The 17,097-nt window shown below is 39.9% G+C and overlaps 1 protein-coding gene and 1 long non-coding RNA gene across 14 annotated transcripts in view; both read right to left on the bottom strand.

The window, feature by feature from the left end:
* The window catches only part of LOC109844776 (mitochondrial import inner membrane translocase subunit TIM50-like), a 25,747-nt gene extending 9,306 nt beyond the window's left edge, over positions 1 to 16,441 (bottom strand). For 8 of the 13 annotated variants that reach the window (XM_020413905.1, XM_020413911.1, XM_020413901.1 and 5 more), the window contains exons 1-4: positions 15,812 to 16,441; positions 15,591 to 15,704; positions 15,321 to 15,425; positions 15,122 to 15,234 (exon numbers count right to left, since the gene is read on the bottom strand). In XM_020413905.1, the coding sequence (XP_020269494.1) occupies positions 15,122 to 15,234; positions 15,321 to 15,425; positions 15,591 to 15,704; positions 15,812 to 15,979 (500 nt within the window). In that variant the 5' untranslated portion in view covers positions 15,980 to 16,441. Of the gene's footprint in view, positions 1 to 15,070; positions 15,235 to 15,320; positions 15,426 to 15,590 lie in introns of all 13 variants that reach the window. The other 5 variants (XR_002248110.1, XR_002248112.1, XR_002248111.1 and 2 more) reach the window with 3 other exon arrangements.
* LOC109844778 lies at positions 5,922 to 15,064 on the bottom strand. The gene is made up of 2 exons (XR_002248113.1): positions 12,719 to 15,064; positions 5,922 to 7,285 (listed from the first exon to the last, which is right to left on the bottom strand). It is a non-coding gene; the product is annotated as an uncharacterized LOC109844778 (long non-coding RNA).

The raw sequence follows: 17,097 nt of genomic DNA, 5'->3' as shown, positions 1-17,097 counted from the left end.
AGTATTGCTTGCCAATTTTCCTAGTAATGACTCTGAACACCAATCCCAAAAACAAATCCCAAATCAAATGTCCTCCTTCTTTCGTCAAATTGTAACTGATGCCTTCTCTCCTTCTTCTTTTTTTCCAGACGACGTGTAGAGAATGGGTAGAGAATATAAAAGGGTTCAGAAGGAGAGTTCATGAAATAGAGATAAGATCAGTTAGAGATTTCCCAAGATTTGAGGGATTTAGTTTCAGATTTGTTTTTTTTTCCGGTAGTCTCCCCACTTCAGGAGATTTTTTAGCAGTAGAGGAATTGGGTAGTTACATTTGTGGAGCTTGAGTTTTTTACTTTTTCCCCCTTTAAAGCTAACTGGGCCTTTTAAGAAAAGGAAAAAGAAATTTAGTAAGTAGATGAGCCTATGCATAAGGCTTGCCATAAGGAAAAAAATGATTATGGGCCTTGGCTTACATGGGCTTGGGTATTACATCTGACCCACCTAAAAAATATTTGTCCTCAAAATTTAAATTAAGCCTGAAAAGAGACTAGGCAGAGGTGGAGCCATGTGTAGCTTGCCCTGGGCAGCTGCCCAGGGCAAGATTGCAATAATGATTTACAGGTAGGGATTGCTGGGGTACCCGCCGACAGCATAATGAAGAAAACAAAAACAATAGAAGACAACTGGGCTCTAGTTTGGAATGAAGAATTCGACTTCCAACTCCGAGTTCCTGAACTCGCATTGCTTCAAGTCGAAGTCCACGAGTACGACATGTCCGACAAAGATGATTTCGGCGGGAAAACTTGCTTGCCGGTGTTGGAGCTAAGACTGGGGATCCGATGTGTGCCGTTGTTAGATCATAAGGGAAATAAGTATAAATCCACGAGGCTTTTGATGCGGTTTGAGTTTGTTTGAGTTTGCTTTTGTAGATTGTTGAGTTTATTGTGGCCCTCCCCAAACCTCTCAATCGTCACCGTCCCCTTCCCCTCCCCCGACGAGACCCACCTCCCCCTCGGCAAAGAGAACTTCTCCTCGATCCCCTCCTCCCTCTTCGACACCTTCACCGGCTCCCTCCGCCTCTTTCGCCCTCTCCTCGAGCCCATCATCGCCAACCGAAACCCTGACTGCATCATCTCCGACTCCCTGACCGCATCATCTCAGAAACTCTTTATTTTTCGCCCAGGGCAAAAAAATTTCCTGGCTACGCCACTGAGACTATGTGTTACCCCTAGCAAAGAGATGTGAGTAGCGTTGACGAATCTCATCCTCTCGCTCCCATGTCGCTTCACCAGGTCCATGGTGTCCCCAATATACAAATACTAGAGGGATAGTTTTATTCTTGAGGATATTCTCCTGTCTGTCCAAAATCTTCATTGATCGCTCCTCATATGATAAGTTCGTCCCAACCTGAAGCTCTATGATGTCTAGGACGTGGGTCTTATCTCGCACATATCATCGAAACTGTGATATGTGAAACACATCATGCACTCTCTGTAATAACGGAGGCAAAGCTAGCCGGTATGTCACCTCTCCTACTCTCTCTAATATCTTAAAAGGACAGATAAAACGTAGACTAAGCTTCCCACGGCTGTCAAATCTGATAACTCCTCTAGTTGGAGATATCTTCAAGAAAACATGTTCTCCAATCTGAAACTGTAGAGGTCTCCTCTTAGCATCAGCCCAGCTCTTCTGTCTATCCGGAGCTGACCTAAGGTGCTTTCGTATTACCTTTATCTTGTCTACTGTCTGTACTATCATCTCAGATCCTAGCAAACGCCGTTCTCCCAAGTCATCCCAACAAGTAGGAGATCTACATTTTCGCCCATATAAGGCCTCATAAGGTGACATCTGAATGCAGGACTGATAACTGTTATTATAAGAAAACTCTATCAAGTGTAAGTGGTCTTCCCAAGAGCCCTTGAAATCCAACATGCATGCCCGCAACATGTCCTCCAGTATATGTATAGTCCTCTCTGATTGTCCGTATGTCTGAGGGTGGTAAGCCGTGCTGTAACTCAGTCTAGTTCCAAGACACTGCTGCAAGCTCCTCCAAAAGTGTGATAAAAATCATGTCTCTATCAGAAATAATGCTAATCGGTACCCCATACAAGCGTACTATCTCCCTCATGTACAGCTCCGCTAAACTCTCCGTCGTCTGTCCAACTCGAAATGGTATGAAGCAAGCCGACTTGGTGAGTCAGTCTACTACTACTCATATGGCGTTATTCCCTTCTGGATCCTCGACAGAGCTGTGACAAAATCCATCGTAACATGTTTCCACTTCCACTCGGGAATAGGAAGAGGCTGCAATAACCCGGCCATCCTCTGATGCTCAGCCTTCACCTACTGACATATTAGACATTTTGACACAAATTTGGCTATCTCCATCTTCATTCATGGCCACAGTAATGTTCTCTCAAGTCCTGATACATCTTTGTGCCTCCTGGATGAATAGAAAGTACTGAACTGTGAGCCTCCTCCAGCAGCTCTCTTCTAACATCGCCCTTAGGCACACACAACCTACCATGGAATCGTAAGGATCCATCCTCATGTATTTGTAGATCAGTTCCAGTATTGTAAATAACGGCCAATAACGGGGCTATAGCGATGCGAATAGCGGTCGCGGCCCTTCAGCGCTACGCGTAGGGGTTTCGCGGCTGGCTTAAGCGGAAAAATCCGCTATTCATTCGAATAGCGCGTAAAAGCAAATTTTAGCAAGTTAAAAGCGGGTTTTCGCGGTTAAAAGGGGATTTTCGCGGTTAAAAGCGGATTTTTGTTGTTAAAACCGGCTAAACCGGCTAAACCCGCTATCACACATATTATGATGCTATATTTCTTGAATTTCTTCATAGTTTCATTCATACAACAAGCTTATTAATTGTTATTTATTAATAATACAAGAAATTTACAACTAACTGAATTTTTAGATTTTTTATGAATTTTCTTATTATTTAGGATATTTAAATATATTTAAATTTGATCGCTATTTGACTGTGTGCTATTTGACTGTGTGCTATTTGCCGCGATTTCGCCGCAATAGCCCGATATAGCCTTAGCGGTACCTCGCCGCGACGCGTCGCGATCCGCTATCAGCAACCTTGATCAGTTCTCTTCCCAAACTCCACTTATTTCTTAAATTTTTGGTACTGAGCATCCTTGAATTTGGTAGCCTTGATCTGGTCCACCAGAGTTGACTGTAAATTCAAACTCATCAACTATCTCCCTGCTCCAGGCAATATAATCTTCATGTTTATCCTCCAAAACTCAGCTAGCAACTCTCGCTGCCTGGTGAGTCTCATCGCCACAGGCTTCATGCTCAAATGATCTGGCACCACATTAACTCGTCCTAGGTGATATCGTAATCAAGATCGTAATATGTCATAAGCTCTAACCATCTCCGCTACCTCATGTTAAGCTCCTTCTGAGTGAAGATATACTTTAAACTTTTATGATCTGTGTACACTTCTACTCTCTGCCCTAAAAGATAGTGTCGCCATAGTTTCAATGCAAAAATAACCACCGTCAATTCCACATCATGAACCAGATAATTCCTCTCATGTGTCTTCAGTTGTCTAGATGCATAAGCTACTATCTTTCCATGTTGCAACAGAACACAGCCTAAACCTAAACCAGAAGCATCTATGTGCACTACAAATCCTCCTGACTCATCCGGGATTGTCTGGTGCTGTCGTCAACTTCTTCTTCAACCTCTTAAATGCTGCTTGATAGTCCCGAGTCCACACAAACTTGACCTCCTTTCAAGTTAGCCTAGTAAGTGTCATGCAATCTTAGCGAAATCCTTTATGAATTTCCTATAGTAGCCCGTCATCCCCAAGAAACTTCGTACTTCTGCCACAGAAGTAGGCGGATCTAACTTTAACATCGCATCAACTTTCTTCGGGTCCACAGAGATACCTGCTTCTGAAATTACATGCCCCAGGAAGGACACGAGCTCCAGCAAAACTCACACTTGTTCAATTTTTCATAGAGCTTCTCCTTTCGCAGGATTTCCAACATTGTTTGTAGATGTTTTGCATGATCTTCCCTGATATTAGAGTATACAAGAATGTCATCGATGAACACTACAAACTGGTCGGAATACTGGAAAAACACCTTGTTCATCAAGCTCATAAATGTAGATGGAGCATTTGTCACTCCGAACGACATCACCAAAAACTCATAGTGCCCGTATCGTGTGCGAAATGCGGTCTTAGGTATGTCTTCCTTCCTCACCTTCAACTGATGATAACCTGATCTAAGGTCCAGCATAGAAAATACCCTAGCTTCTCCGAGCTGATCGAGAAGATCATCACTTCTGGGAATTGGGCATTTATTTTTGATAGTAACTCGATTCAACTCCCTGTAGTCATACATATCCTTCGGCTACCATCCGACTTTGGCACTAACACCATTGGTGCTCCCCAAGGTGAAGTATTAAGCCTGATAAATTTTTTATCGAGATACTCCTGGACTTGCTTTCGTAACTCCTCTAAATCTGCTATCGGCATCCGGTAAGATGATTTTGAAATAGGTGCAAGCCCTGGAAGAAGATCCATGACGAACTCTATATGTCTATCTGGTGGCAGACCCGATAACTTATCAGGGAAAACATCAAGGAACTCAACAATTTCTGGTATGGGCTTCTCCTCTACCTCTATACATGTTAATACTTCATCCATGCCCTGCCCGATACTCTGGCTGCTCCATCACTTTGCTACTGCTCATGAATTCAAACTCTGGATGACATGGTATCTTGAACACTACGCTTCTGTGTCGACAGTCGATCGTCGCATTAAAGTTGTACAGCCAATCCATCCCCAAAATAACATCGAACCCGTTAGTGTTAATCACTAACAAGTCAGCAAATAGCTCCCTACCACAAACTATCACTAGGCATTTCTTACACTCCATACTAGACATTAACACCCCGCTACCTATATGAATATTTCAGATTGCATCTTAAGTATCACATGATATGGTGTGTCGTGCAATGAACTCAGCAGATATAAAACAGTGTGATGCCCCAGAACCAAAGAGGGTAAATGTAAGGACTGAATAAACCAAATGGTACATGTGACTACATCACCAAAGCCATCTGCCTACTCAGCGGTGCCAACATCGTTAATATTTTATGTAAAAGATTGGGGATGGGTTATGCCAATCATTTTCTCTGTAATAATTTTGTCTGTGAACTCATCTTATGATTCATGAAGACTTCTCTTATGAAGCCATTACACTCATGCCAAAGATATCAATGTCTGTATCGAACGGATGGACATCCTCACATGCTGGTACACCCTTCGACACTATATGATCACTAGTCGTGAACACCATGCAAAGCACGACATATCATTTTTTCTCGCTACACTAATCCTGATTTTTTAATGCTGTAGTAAAATTTTTAGATTTTTTGAATTGCTACAGTTCCCGCTCTGCTACAGTATTCCCATGTGCTACCGTGATATTTTATTTAAAAATTGCTACAGTGTCTACTTTCATGTTTACTATAGTAATAATGTTATAATAAATGCTACTGTAGCATGAATAGTGAATCTTGGGTTCTCCCATTTGTATAGAGGAGTACATATGTCAGACAATTTTCAAGTGTGTCCTCAATTACATGAAATACTTTAATCAAGGAAACTTGTTAAATACTTTTTGGGTACATGTCTTATCTCCCATATACTTATTCATGTTACATATTTGAGATGTTTATTTATTTTTATTTAGACATGAGACAATGTATTAATAGGAAAAAAATTGTTAATAACTACCAAAAAAGACTGTTAACATATTGACATGAATTAGACTATGGACAAACTTGTTATGTTTCAAAGATGATACATTTACTAATACTTGGAAAATTGAAAAACTAGGACTTCTTTTTTGCAAAGTGATTGAAGAATGCAATGACCAAAGTTTAGAATATATTTACTTGTATGTTTTACGTCATTAGAAATACATGTTGGACTTGGATGCATGGATTTGTCTATGTATAAAACGTGTAGACAAACTCTTCTAGTATTCATATAAATTCTTGTGTCATGTCATTGTATCCAATTATCCATCGTCTTACTTTCTATAGGATTTATGTGTTTTGTACCCATAATTTACTCGTCCTAGTCTTCCTTGTCCTATTTCAGTCTCCCTGCATTTTAGAGCTATACTAAGAACCTTTTACACGTAATTACTATATCTTTTTTCCTTCTCTTTTCTTGTCTTTTCATTTTGCGGAAACCTTAGATCATATTTATTTAATTTCCATAATCGTACCCACATTTCAACTACATTCCTATAAATGCTAACTAGAATGCTCGTTTGACTCAACACATGCAGTCAATAACGTCAATGATTCTTTCTCATCTTCCTCTCAATTGAAGCATCCTGTAACTTCTTCTAACTGCACTCAATTATCACCCCCTTTAACATAATGTTGCTTGTCCATCTCAGCATTTTAGCTCCATTCTTTTCGGACAAGTTTCGCAACTATCTAGCATTATGACAACAAAGTACAGATTTCCATATAACTGTCTTAGAAAATATTTGCTCCAATTTCCCCACTATCAATAACCCAGGGCATTTGTACGTATTAAGCCTTCAAATTTAACTAAACTGCATCCTTCAAAATCTTACATGATGATGGATTTTAATGAGGTTCTTACTATTGAACATTGCTATTACAATAACATCCACAAATAACTTCATTAGATTCCGCATGAACTAGATATGCTTTGTTAACATTCTATACACTAACATGGCGTAGTTTCTATAGAACCAAATCAAACTGATTTTTTCAATGTAAAGGTGGCTTCCTTCCAGCATCTCCTAATAGAAGAGAGAATGTGTTCATTATTCTATGCCCATTGCAGAATAGTTTGAACTTTGATCTCCTTTTCACATGCATTACCAACTCATCCTAATTCCTTTTATCAAAGTTGTTCTTCAAGATTTGGTAGCTTCACGTCACATGTTTACTTGAGGTGTATCAAAATCATAGATTCTTTCCAATTGAATATACATTGATTAACTTGACTAAAAGGATTTTTCCATTTGAATCTGAAAGCTGTAATATGTTCAGTATAAACTTCATATTCATGCCAGCGAGGTATTAACATCCCAACTTTATCTCAAAAACTCAAAATAAAGTAGGTGCAATAAGTTCGCTCTTACCACATTAGTATTATCATGAATGTCTATGAAAGGAGTTAAAAGTTCACTGTCATATTACTTCTATGAATCAGCTGCTTAATTTGATAGGAATATGCTCCTCAATGATTCTTATGTATGTACAAACAATGAATTAAGACTGTTAAACAGGTATTGAAGAGAACTCTGATTTCTTGATTATGTGTTTGGGTAGATTACAAGCTATATATAGATTACACAATATAATATGAGCTGAACGGTAGGTAGCACTGTAGCTAGCGCGGCCATAGGGCGGTGGCACTGTAGCCTAGGCCGGTGGTGTTGACATTAACAGCCGGAGATGATGACTTTAACAGCCCCCCTCAAAGTCACGGTGGATTAAAAACCGAGAGTTTGGATAAGAAGGAACGAAATTGAGAGATTGTTTGAGCCTTGGTAAACAAATCTGCAACTTGATCCTTAGAAACAATATATGTGAGTGTAATGTTTCCAGCAACATGCTCCTGTCGAACCACATGACAATCTACTTCAATATGTTTGGTACGCTCATGAAAGACCGGATTTGTGGAAATGGAGATGGCACTCTGATTATCACAATATAAAGTGATAGGGGAAGTAATAAAGACATCAAGATCTCGCAGAAGAGTGCGGAGCCATTTTAGCTCAACTGTGGTGTCTGCCAACGCCCTGTACTCGGACTCCGTACTAGAACGAGAGACAACGGCTTGACGTTTACTACGCCAAGAGATGGGAGATGATCCCAGAAAAATACAAAAGCCAGTAGTGGAACGCCGAGTGTCCGGATCATCAGCCCATCCAGCATCAGAATATGCACGAAGAGATAAAGATGAGTCTGAGGGGAAAAATAATGACTGGGTGATAGTGCCACGTAGATATCGAAGAACCCGAATGAGAGCTGCATAGTGGATGGAAGTCGGATTACTGACAAACTGGCTCAAGATGTGTACTGCATAGGCGATATCCGGACGTGTTGCTGAAAGATAAACCAATGCTCCAAACTGGCTCAAGATGTGTACTGCATAGGCGATATCCGGACGTGTTGCTGAAAGATAAACCAATGCTCCAACAAGTTCCCTATATCGAGTAGGCTGAGATAAGGGATCACCATCATCATGTCGAAGCTTCAAGTTCATTTCCATCGGTGTGGAGAGAGGAGAGGTAGCAATAGAAGGATCACTGAGAGTAGCTCGCTCAAGAATGTCTGCAATGTACTTCTGCTGAGAGAGAAGATAGCCTCGGGAGGAGGAAGCAACCTCAATACCCAAGAAGTAACGAAGGGATCCAAGATCTTTCATCTCAAATTGTCTCTGAAGATGCTGCTTTAAGGAAGTAATGGCAGAAGAATCACTCCCAGTGATTATCATGTCATCAACATAAAGTAATAGAATGACTGTACCGGAGGCTGAGGACCGATAAAATAGAGCGTAGTCAGCTAGGCTCTCAATGAAACCAATAGAAAGAAGAGATTGCCGAAAGCGCTCAAACCAAGCCCGAGGAGCCTGTTTGAGACCATATATAGCACGACGAAGGCGACATGCATGTCCTAGAGGAGCAGAAAAACCAGGAGGCGGCTGCATGTACACTGTCTCAGATAGATCGCCATTAAGAAAAGCATTTTTAACATCCATTTGATACAAAGGCCAATGTTTTGCAGCTGCAACAGCAATGAGAGTGCGAATAGATGTCATTTTTGCAACAGGAGCAAAAGTTTCTTCATAGTCAATGCCATACTCTTGTGAGAATCCCCGAGCTACAAGACGAGCTTTGTACCTCTCAATAGAACCGTCAGATCGAGTCTTAACCTTATAAATCCATTTGCAGCTTATCGGTTTAACACCGGAAGGCAGAGGAACAAGGTCCCAAGTATTAGTCCGACGAAAAGCCTCCAATTCTTCAGTCATTGCTTGTTGCCATTCTGGATACTTAACTGCCTCAGAATATGAGTTAGGTTCATGTATAGAGTGAATAGCAGCAAGAAAAGAGGCAAATTCAGGAGAATATGTGCTAGTGACACATTGAGCATACCGAGCAGGGGGATGACGATCTCGTGGAGGATTGCGGCGAGGGGGAGGAGTCACATCGGGAGAAGCTGGCACAGATGTAGAGGGGACATCAGTAGGAGTATCTTGCTGCAAAGGAGATGTAGTAGGTGGATGTTCAGGTGGTGTGGATGAATCAAGAACACTATCGTTTGATGCCATTGGAGTGAAGGAGGGAGTCGGTTGAGTAGACAAAGGTACAGGTACTACTGATACAGGTATAGTAGTGGAAGGTAATGAAGGGGGTTGAAGAAATGAGATATCTGAATCTGAAGTAGTATAATATGAAATATTCTCAAAGAATGTCACATGACGGGCAATACGAAGCCTTCGAGTGGTAGGTTCATAACAACGATACCCCTTGTGAACAGTGCTATAGCCAAGAAAGATACATCGTGCAGTGCGTGGAGATAGTTTATCTCGTTCATGAGTTGGAAGTAGGACAAAACAGACACATCCAAAAGTGCGAAGAAGAGAATAGCGAAACTGAGATTTAAAAAGTTGAAAATATGGAGAAGTGTCAGCTAATACAGAAGATGGAGTAATATTTATAAGGTAAACAGCAGTCAGAAGTGCTTCTGCCCAGAGATATCGAGGTACAGATGCTGATATCAGAAGAGCTCTAGTGGTATCGAGAATGTGACGATGTTTTCTCTCAGCAACACCATTTTGTTCATGAGTGTGTGGACAAGATTGTTGAGAGAGAGTGCCATGCGATTTTAAAATAGATTGCATTGCTGAAGAGATATATTCACAGGCACCATCAGAGCGAAATATCTTTATACGTTTATGAAACTGGGTGTGGATCATATTTGTAAAGTCTTTATAAATATTTAGAATATCAGAACGAGCACGCATGAGATATACCCAGGTGTAGCGAGAATAGTCATCAATAAAACTGACATAATATCGATAACCGGACAATGATGGTAATGGGGCAGGTCCCCAGATATCAGAATGAATCAAATCAAATGGGGCTAAAGAAATTTTATTACTGGATGAAAATGGTAGGGCAATTTGTTTAGCTAATCGACACCCAGTACAGTTTGATAAAGTAGAGAATTTTAAATTTCCTAATACTCTTGATTCAGATAAAAGTTTTAAAAGAGAACCAGAGATATGACCCAAGTGACGATGCCACATATCAGAAATAGAGAGCCCATGGCAAATGTTGGATGGAGTGGAAAGATGTGGAGACTCCAACTGATAAAGTCCATTAGCTCTACGACATGTCCCAATCTTCTAGCTAATGTAATCATGGACAACACAACATTTATCATTAAATGGGATAGTACAATTAGAATCTGTAATTTTCCCAATGGATAAAAGTTGTATAGATAATTTGGAAATATGAAGAACAAATGATAATGTTAGACGACCAGAACTATCAGAATTTGGAGTAATATCACCTAACTGAGAGATGGTAAGGGGAGTGTCATTAACAGTACAAATGCATAATGAAGAGGGAGCATGGGAACAATTTGTAAAAACAGAGTTATCAAAGGTCATATGATGAGATGCACCTGAGTCGAATATCCAAGGAGTAGAAGTACCAGAATGAGCAGACAAGGCAGTAAAATCTGAACTGGAGGCAGTTCCACTTAGCCCAAGATTCTTGGTTATTAATGCAGTAATCTCTGACAACTGCTCAGAGGAGAGAGGGCTAGAAGTCTGCGGCCTTTGAGGAATAGGGCTAACATCAGCCGAAGCAGCAAATGGAGATCGAGTCTTCTCAGGTGTCGGACGGGGTGGTCTCTTACGACATTTATCAATAAGATGACCCGGCTTCTTACAATAACGACAGTATAGTTGCCGATTAGAATCAGATGTGCTGTTAGAAGGCCCCCGATAGGAAGAGAATTTCTGAGGAGTACCTAGTACAATATGTGATGAGGGTAATGGTTGAGATGCAATAACTGGAGGGGAGAGCATCTGAAGGCGCGTCTCTTCAGATATGAACTCAGCCACAGATTCACGGAGACTGGGGAGAGGACTACGATGAAGAATGTGTCCACGTAAGCTTTCGAACTCAGAGCGAAGGCGCATGACAAAGTGATACAACTGTTGACGGTCACGTTGTTTCTGGAATGCTGTGGCAAAGTCTGGAAGCGTCTCAGGAACATGTTCCTCCATCATCTGCAATTCCTCCCAGTAGCCTGATAATAAGGAATAAAATTCTTGAATAGACCGATCACCCTGACGTGCATCCTGAAGAGCTTGGTGAAGTTGATACTCACGAGCAGCACCAGTCTGAACAAACATGCGACTGAGAGCTAGCCATTGCTCACGTGATGAAGATGCTCGGCCAAGGGAGAGCCGAATAGGAATAGCTACAGAACGCATAATATATGCCATTATTTGTTGATCAGTACGAATCCACTGAGAATAAGTGATCTGAGAGTCATCAATAGTGGAATCACCAGAAGTGACTTCTGATATGGAGGATGTAGATAACGAAGGCATAGTAACAGTTTTGGATGGACAACAAAGAGATCCGTCAATATAACCCCATAGTGCGAAAGCTCGAAGATTATACTGCATAGTAAGAGACCATGCAGTGTAATTTTCGGTATTTGTAAGTTGCACATCAATGGGTGGAAAGGTGTAGAGTCCTTTCTTGTCCATGGGACTGATTATATATATATTTTTTTTTTTTGGAAAAATTTTTTTTTTTTTTTTTTTTTTGTTTGTAGATGGGCCTGAAGAGATAAAAGATGGGCCTGAGATGAAAGATTCTTTTTTTTTTGTTTGTGGATGGGCCTGAGATGAAAGATTCTTTTTTTTTTTTGTTTGTAGATGGGCCTGAAGAGATAAAAGATGGGTTTTAACAGATAAAAGATGGGGAGGTGTCAGCGGAGCTTCTGCTTGAAAATATCTAAGGAAATTAGATCTCAGCGGATCTCTGGACGCGGAGCTTCTGTTTGAAGACCACTGGGGCTTCGGAGCTCTGGGCGCGGGAGAGACGAGGAGGAGCAGTCGCCGAGGCTCTTCGGTGTTTCGATCGGGTCGAAGCTGGCGCGAGATGACGGAAGCGGGGATCCGATAAAGAGGACGAGTTCGGATCCGGGTCCGAACGTGAAATCTGAACCGTTGGATTCGGGTCCAGATCCGCGAAGCGAGGGCGACAATGAGGGTCTCGATGAAGAGGGTCGACAATGAGGGTAGCTGATTTGAGGGCGACGAGTTCGATGGCGGCTGACGGGTTCGATGGCGGCCTGAATCGACGACGAGGGCAGCGTGCTACTACGACGACGAGGTTGGGAGATGACCACGGCTGGAGCTGGGGATAATTTGTGAATTGTGCTCTGATACCATGTTAAACAGGTATTGAAGAGAACTCTGATTTCTTGATTATGTGTTTGGATAGATTACAAGCTATATATACACAAGATTACACAATATAATATGAGCTGAACGATAGATAGCACTGTAGCTAGGGCGGCCATAGGGTGGCGGCACTGTAGCCGTAGGCCTGTAGCCGTAGGCCGGTGGTGTTGACATTAACAGCCGGAGATGATGACTTTAACAAAGACGTCATCAAGTATGGCATTACGCTATCTGCATACGTTTACTACACACGGATATGAATTTGGCCCGGATAAAAAGTCATATTTGTATCCACAAAATCGGATACATATCTGGATTAGATGTAGGACAACAAATACAAAAACACATTGAATCATGAAGAAAATGAGCATGACTAAAAGTATAAAAGGCCAAGTTATATAGGAATAGTCTAGATAAACAAAATCACTTAAATCAGAGTCTGTCAATGTGTCTAATACACCCAAAAAACCTAGGGTTAGTCATTGAGCCTTCAAATCGTCTTTAGATACTAATCTAAGACAAAAGTTACTTCAATTGTCTGATCAGCACAGATATCAAAATATTTATATTTGAAAATAATCCAAAAAGAACAATATATGTATTCATATAATAGGATATGGACATATCAGTATCTGAGAACATGGATATATCTGCAGATATTCGTACCCGCCTGCTTTTCTATTGAGGTATATGGTTGATGAAATCAGTTTTATTTAAATTAAAACGAGACTGGAGTATGTACAAAATCCCTTTTCATAAACTAGGGGGTTAACTAATTTTGGTGATGGTTTGGAAAGAATTGTCAAAGGCTTGATTTCTGAAAAGTGATTTTCGCTAAATCTTTTCTTAAATAAGGAATGGGGTTTAGATCCACGCATAGGGTCACAGTGGAATTTGCCAAGTCCCGGTTTCAGAAACATCAATTATTGTGAACAATAGTTTAGAAAACTCTATTTGACACTGAATTGGTCTTTGGGGTTTCGGGTTGTAACCTTACGGAACTCAGGTTTGCCTAACTAAACCTCATCCAAATGAAACTAGATTCTTTTCTACGGATGAGTGTCCACACAGACAAATCCTAAACCTATTCATTTCTAATTGGTAATTGCTTTGGCGGAACACATTATTCTCTGATATATTACTGGAATGGTGGAACCCATAAAAAAGTAGTCCCACTGTCGGGGATCACATGAAGGCTTATTCTAAAGGATTTTGGAGGAAGAAATTAGCATCAGAGAATTTCTAGTTTTATTAGTCTTTACTCTTGAATTTGTTTTATTTAAGATATTTTTATTTGTTTAGGTATATGCTTTAGTTAAAAATGGACCAGGACTGAAAGGTTTAGTTTCCCTGAAATTCTAGCTTAGTGAAAATTAGAAAATTTAATTCTTTTAAATTGGATTCGTTGGGTCTTCAATTACACATCACTGTACTATTTTTCTTTGGTCAATCGATTAATTATTTCATAAATTGAATGCTTTTAGTGATGAATTGCATCATTGGTGTGAAACCATGTTATAAACTCATAAGCTATTTCTTTTTGTACATAATGATAGTGCAAAGTACAAATTTATAGCTAACATACAATTTCAGACCTGAACTTCATAGTTACTTGCATTAGTTGGTTAGATTGCAAGTGATATCATTGTTGTTTTAAGGTTCTTTATTGAGTGCATGTATATCGGTTTAGGATCTATCAATATCTAGATGAAGCATGGGATTGCTTTAATCTGCATCTATGTTGCATGAGTACTTCTATCTGAACCCGTGTAGTAGGGGTATTGTACCCATACCGGACACTGAAATTTAAGTGGACACTCCTTGGATATACGCATACACCTGTTCAAATATGTATTCAATTGTAATATGCTTATCTTTAAAACACTCATCACATGGACGTGTATCCTACATTTCATATACAAAACTCGTTCGATAGGGGTCGGGCTCCAGCATGTACCAAGTTTAGAATTATTATTCTAAAGTGTCTTTTGGATATCTGGTTCAAAATGAGCAATTTTCTAATTTATAAATCTATATAGTAAAAGAAACAAAAATGTTCTAGAAATTTTAATTTTCATAATACGTGAATGAAAAAAATAATACAGATATGTATAGGCTTATAGCCATGTCACCATACCATACCTTTTATAAATTTGCCATGCCCGTACCCATGTTTGGACAAGCATCCACATCCGGTAACTTAATCTGTGTGATTTATGTGTATTTTTCATGGATCATCCCATTTACTTGTCCCTGTATCATTCCCTTCCACAAAATCTCATACTAGTTGCTCTCATTCTTAAATTATAAAATAGAGCAATATGACTCTAATTTCCTCAAGGTAAAAGTCATGCGAAACGAGACACAAGAAGAAATATCAATTACTTAACTGGAATGTCCAAATGTCATGGTTCCTAAAGGCAAAGCTCAAATAATTGCATTTAAAGCACGTATAGAAAATACATAAAGCTTCAAGGAACAGATAATAGAACAAGAGTAAGTACGTTGGAACAGAAATGCATATATCAGTTCATGTAGTTTAAGGAGAAGCAACAAACCGCAGCTTCTGGGAGATCAAATCACACTGTCAGAAAATAATTTTATTGTACCAGGATATACATAGCCGATAATGTTTTCCATTCAGATATCTGGCTGCGTTTCGTGCCAGCCTATAACGAATGCAACCTTTCTGATCCAGTCTTTCAACAAAAGGATCAACATACTGCCAACACAATAAAAATGATAATTCATCATGTGAGAAGATCTATATATGATGGAACAAGACGAAAGAAAAAGAATCATGATTACCATACTCAGTTGATCCGAATAGACAACAATTTCATAGAATCTAACAAGGTGTTCCAAGAAAGCATCAACACCAGGCCTTTTAAATGTTCTCCAACCCCTCTCACGCTTCAGTAGGAACATAATTTAAATATCAGATCTAACCCTTAAAGAACTATACTCAACAAACGAAAGGAGCTCAGAATAAGTATGTGATGTAAAAGAATATGGAACATCTATGTTACAACATGAAAAGGAGAAAAATGAAAATAGAAGGGGTGGGTGATTACATACCTTCCGATCTGAGTGTACTAGAGTCTCGTTGATGTCAAGAACAAGAGTAAGTACATTCTGTTCTTGAGGGGGTAAATCCGGAAGAAGCTTCTCCGATAATGGCTCAGTATAACCCTGAAGACAATATATGAAATCGAAAAAATTACTGGAACTTAAAAAAACAACCATATCTTCTTTGTTAAGTGTCAAAAATATGCTGATATTGCTGAAAAGTCAGAAACCTGAATTTGCTCTTCAATCATCCTTCTCATATCAATGTCAAGCTGCTCAATAGACTTCGCAGAAATTACAATTTCAGGAAAAGAGACAAAGATATAATGAGAAAAAGCATATCTTTGACAATCAGAATCTACCATTTCAGGGAACTGCAGTTTCAGCTTTCTGTTCATGGTGATATTGAAGCAGATGAGGACCTGTTTTATATTGCTTTGTGCTTATGGTTTATTGTCAAAGATATCACCCAGAACTGTGAGTTCAATCGTTTTGCCGAAACGTGCCTGGCTGACGATGAAAACTAGAGGTTTAATTAGGGGGTGTTTGTTTCACCAAAAATTTTGGCATTTGGTATGGATTACAAGTTTTGGGATTAAAAATTGAGTTTTTTCGTATTTTAGGATTCCAATATATGGTGTTTGTTTTAAAAAAATTGATGATTCGAAATCGAAATTGCCAGCAAACTCCTCAACTTCTCATCCACTTCACCCAGGGAATGCGCTCTACGAGGGATTAGCATATGTCAGCACGCATACATATGTGTAGATAAGGGCTGTTTGGATCCGTTTTTTGGATCGGTAAAAGGGAGAAAGCTGCCAAAAATATCAGCTTTTTGTAGCTTTCCCTCAAAATCGCTTTTTAGGGCGCGTTTGGTAAAAATTTTTTACCTGGGGAGGGGGCGGAAACCCTGCTTTCCCCTTCCAAAAACCGGAACCAAACAGCCCCTAAAGTTTCGGTGTCAATTGTAAGATGGGGCCTCTCTTATAATTAATTATAATTAGTTAATTAAAAAAAGGGTTGGGGTAATATAGCTTAGAATGGAATGACTAGCACTAGGCACGTAAAGTGGAATCAGCCCAAGAGAATCCATGGGGGTGTGCAGCTGGTCGACGTTGGTGCGCGCAGTGGATTGAAGAAATAATAAAATTTAAAAGGGTAGTAAAGAATAGGGGCTTTAATTGATTGAAGAGAAATAAAAGATGCAGCTTAGGTCTAGGGTTTAACAGAAAGGGGTTTTAGTTTCTTTTTCTCTTAATTAGAGGCTTGAGGCGTAGAAGAAGAAGAAAATAAAATAAAACAGGAGCGATGATAAGGACAAATTTTCAAAACCAACCTATTTGGATTTTTATTCCCAAAAAACGACCCCACTCAGTTTTATTTGCAAAAACCGACCTGGTTTCAGCCTCAGCGCTGAAACCAGGTCGGTTTTTGAAAAAAACTCTCCGAAATTTCACGGGAGTTGAACTCCCGTGAAGTTTTTTTGTACTATGAAACTTCACGGGAGTTCAACTCC

The sequence above is a fragment of the Asparagus officinalis genome, chromosome 6, assembly GCF_001876935.1.
Source record: "Asparagus officinalis chromosome 6, Aspof.V1, whole genome shotgun sequence".
In the NCBI taxonomy this organism is placed as follows: domain Eukaryota; kingdom Viridiplantae; phylum Streptophyta; class Magnoliopsida; order Asparagales; family Asparagaceae; genus Asparagus; species Asparagus officinalis.
This window is presented reverse-complemented; position numbering and strand designations above follow the sequence as displayed.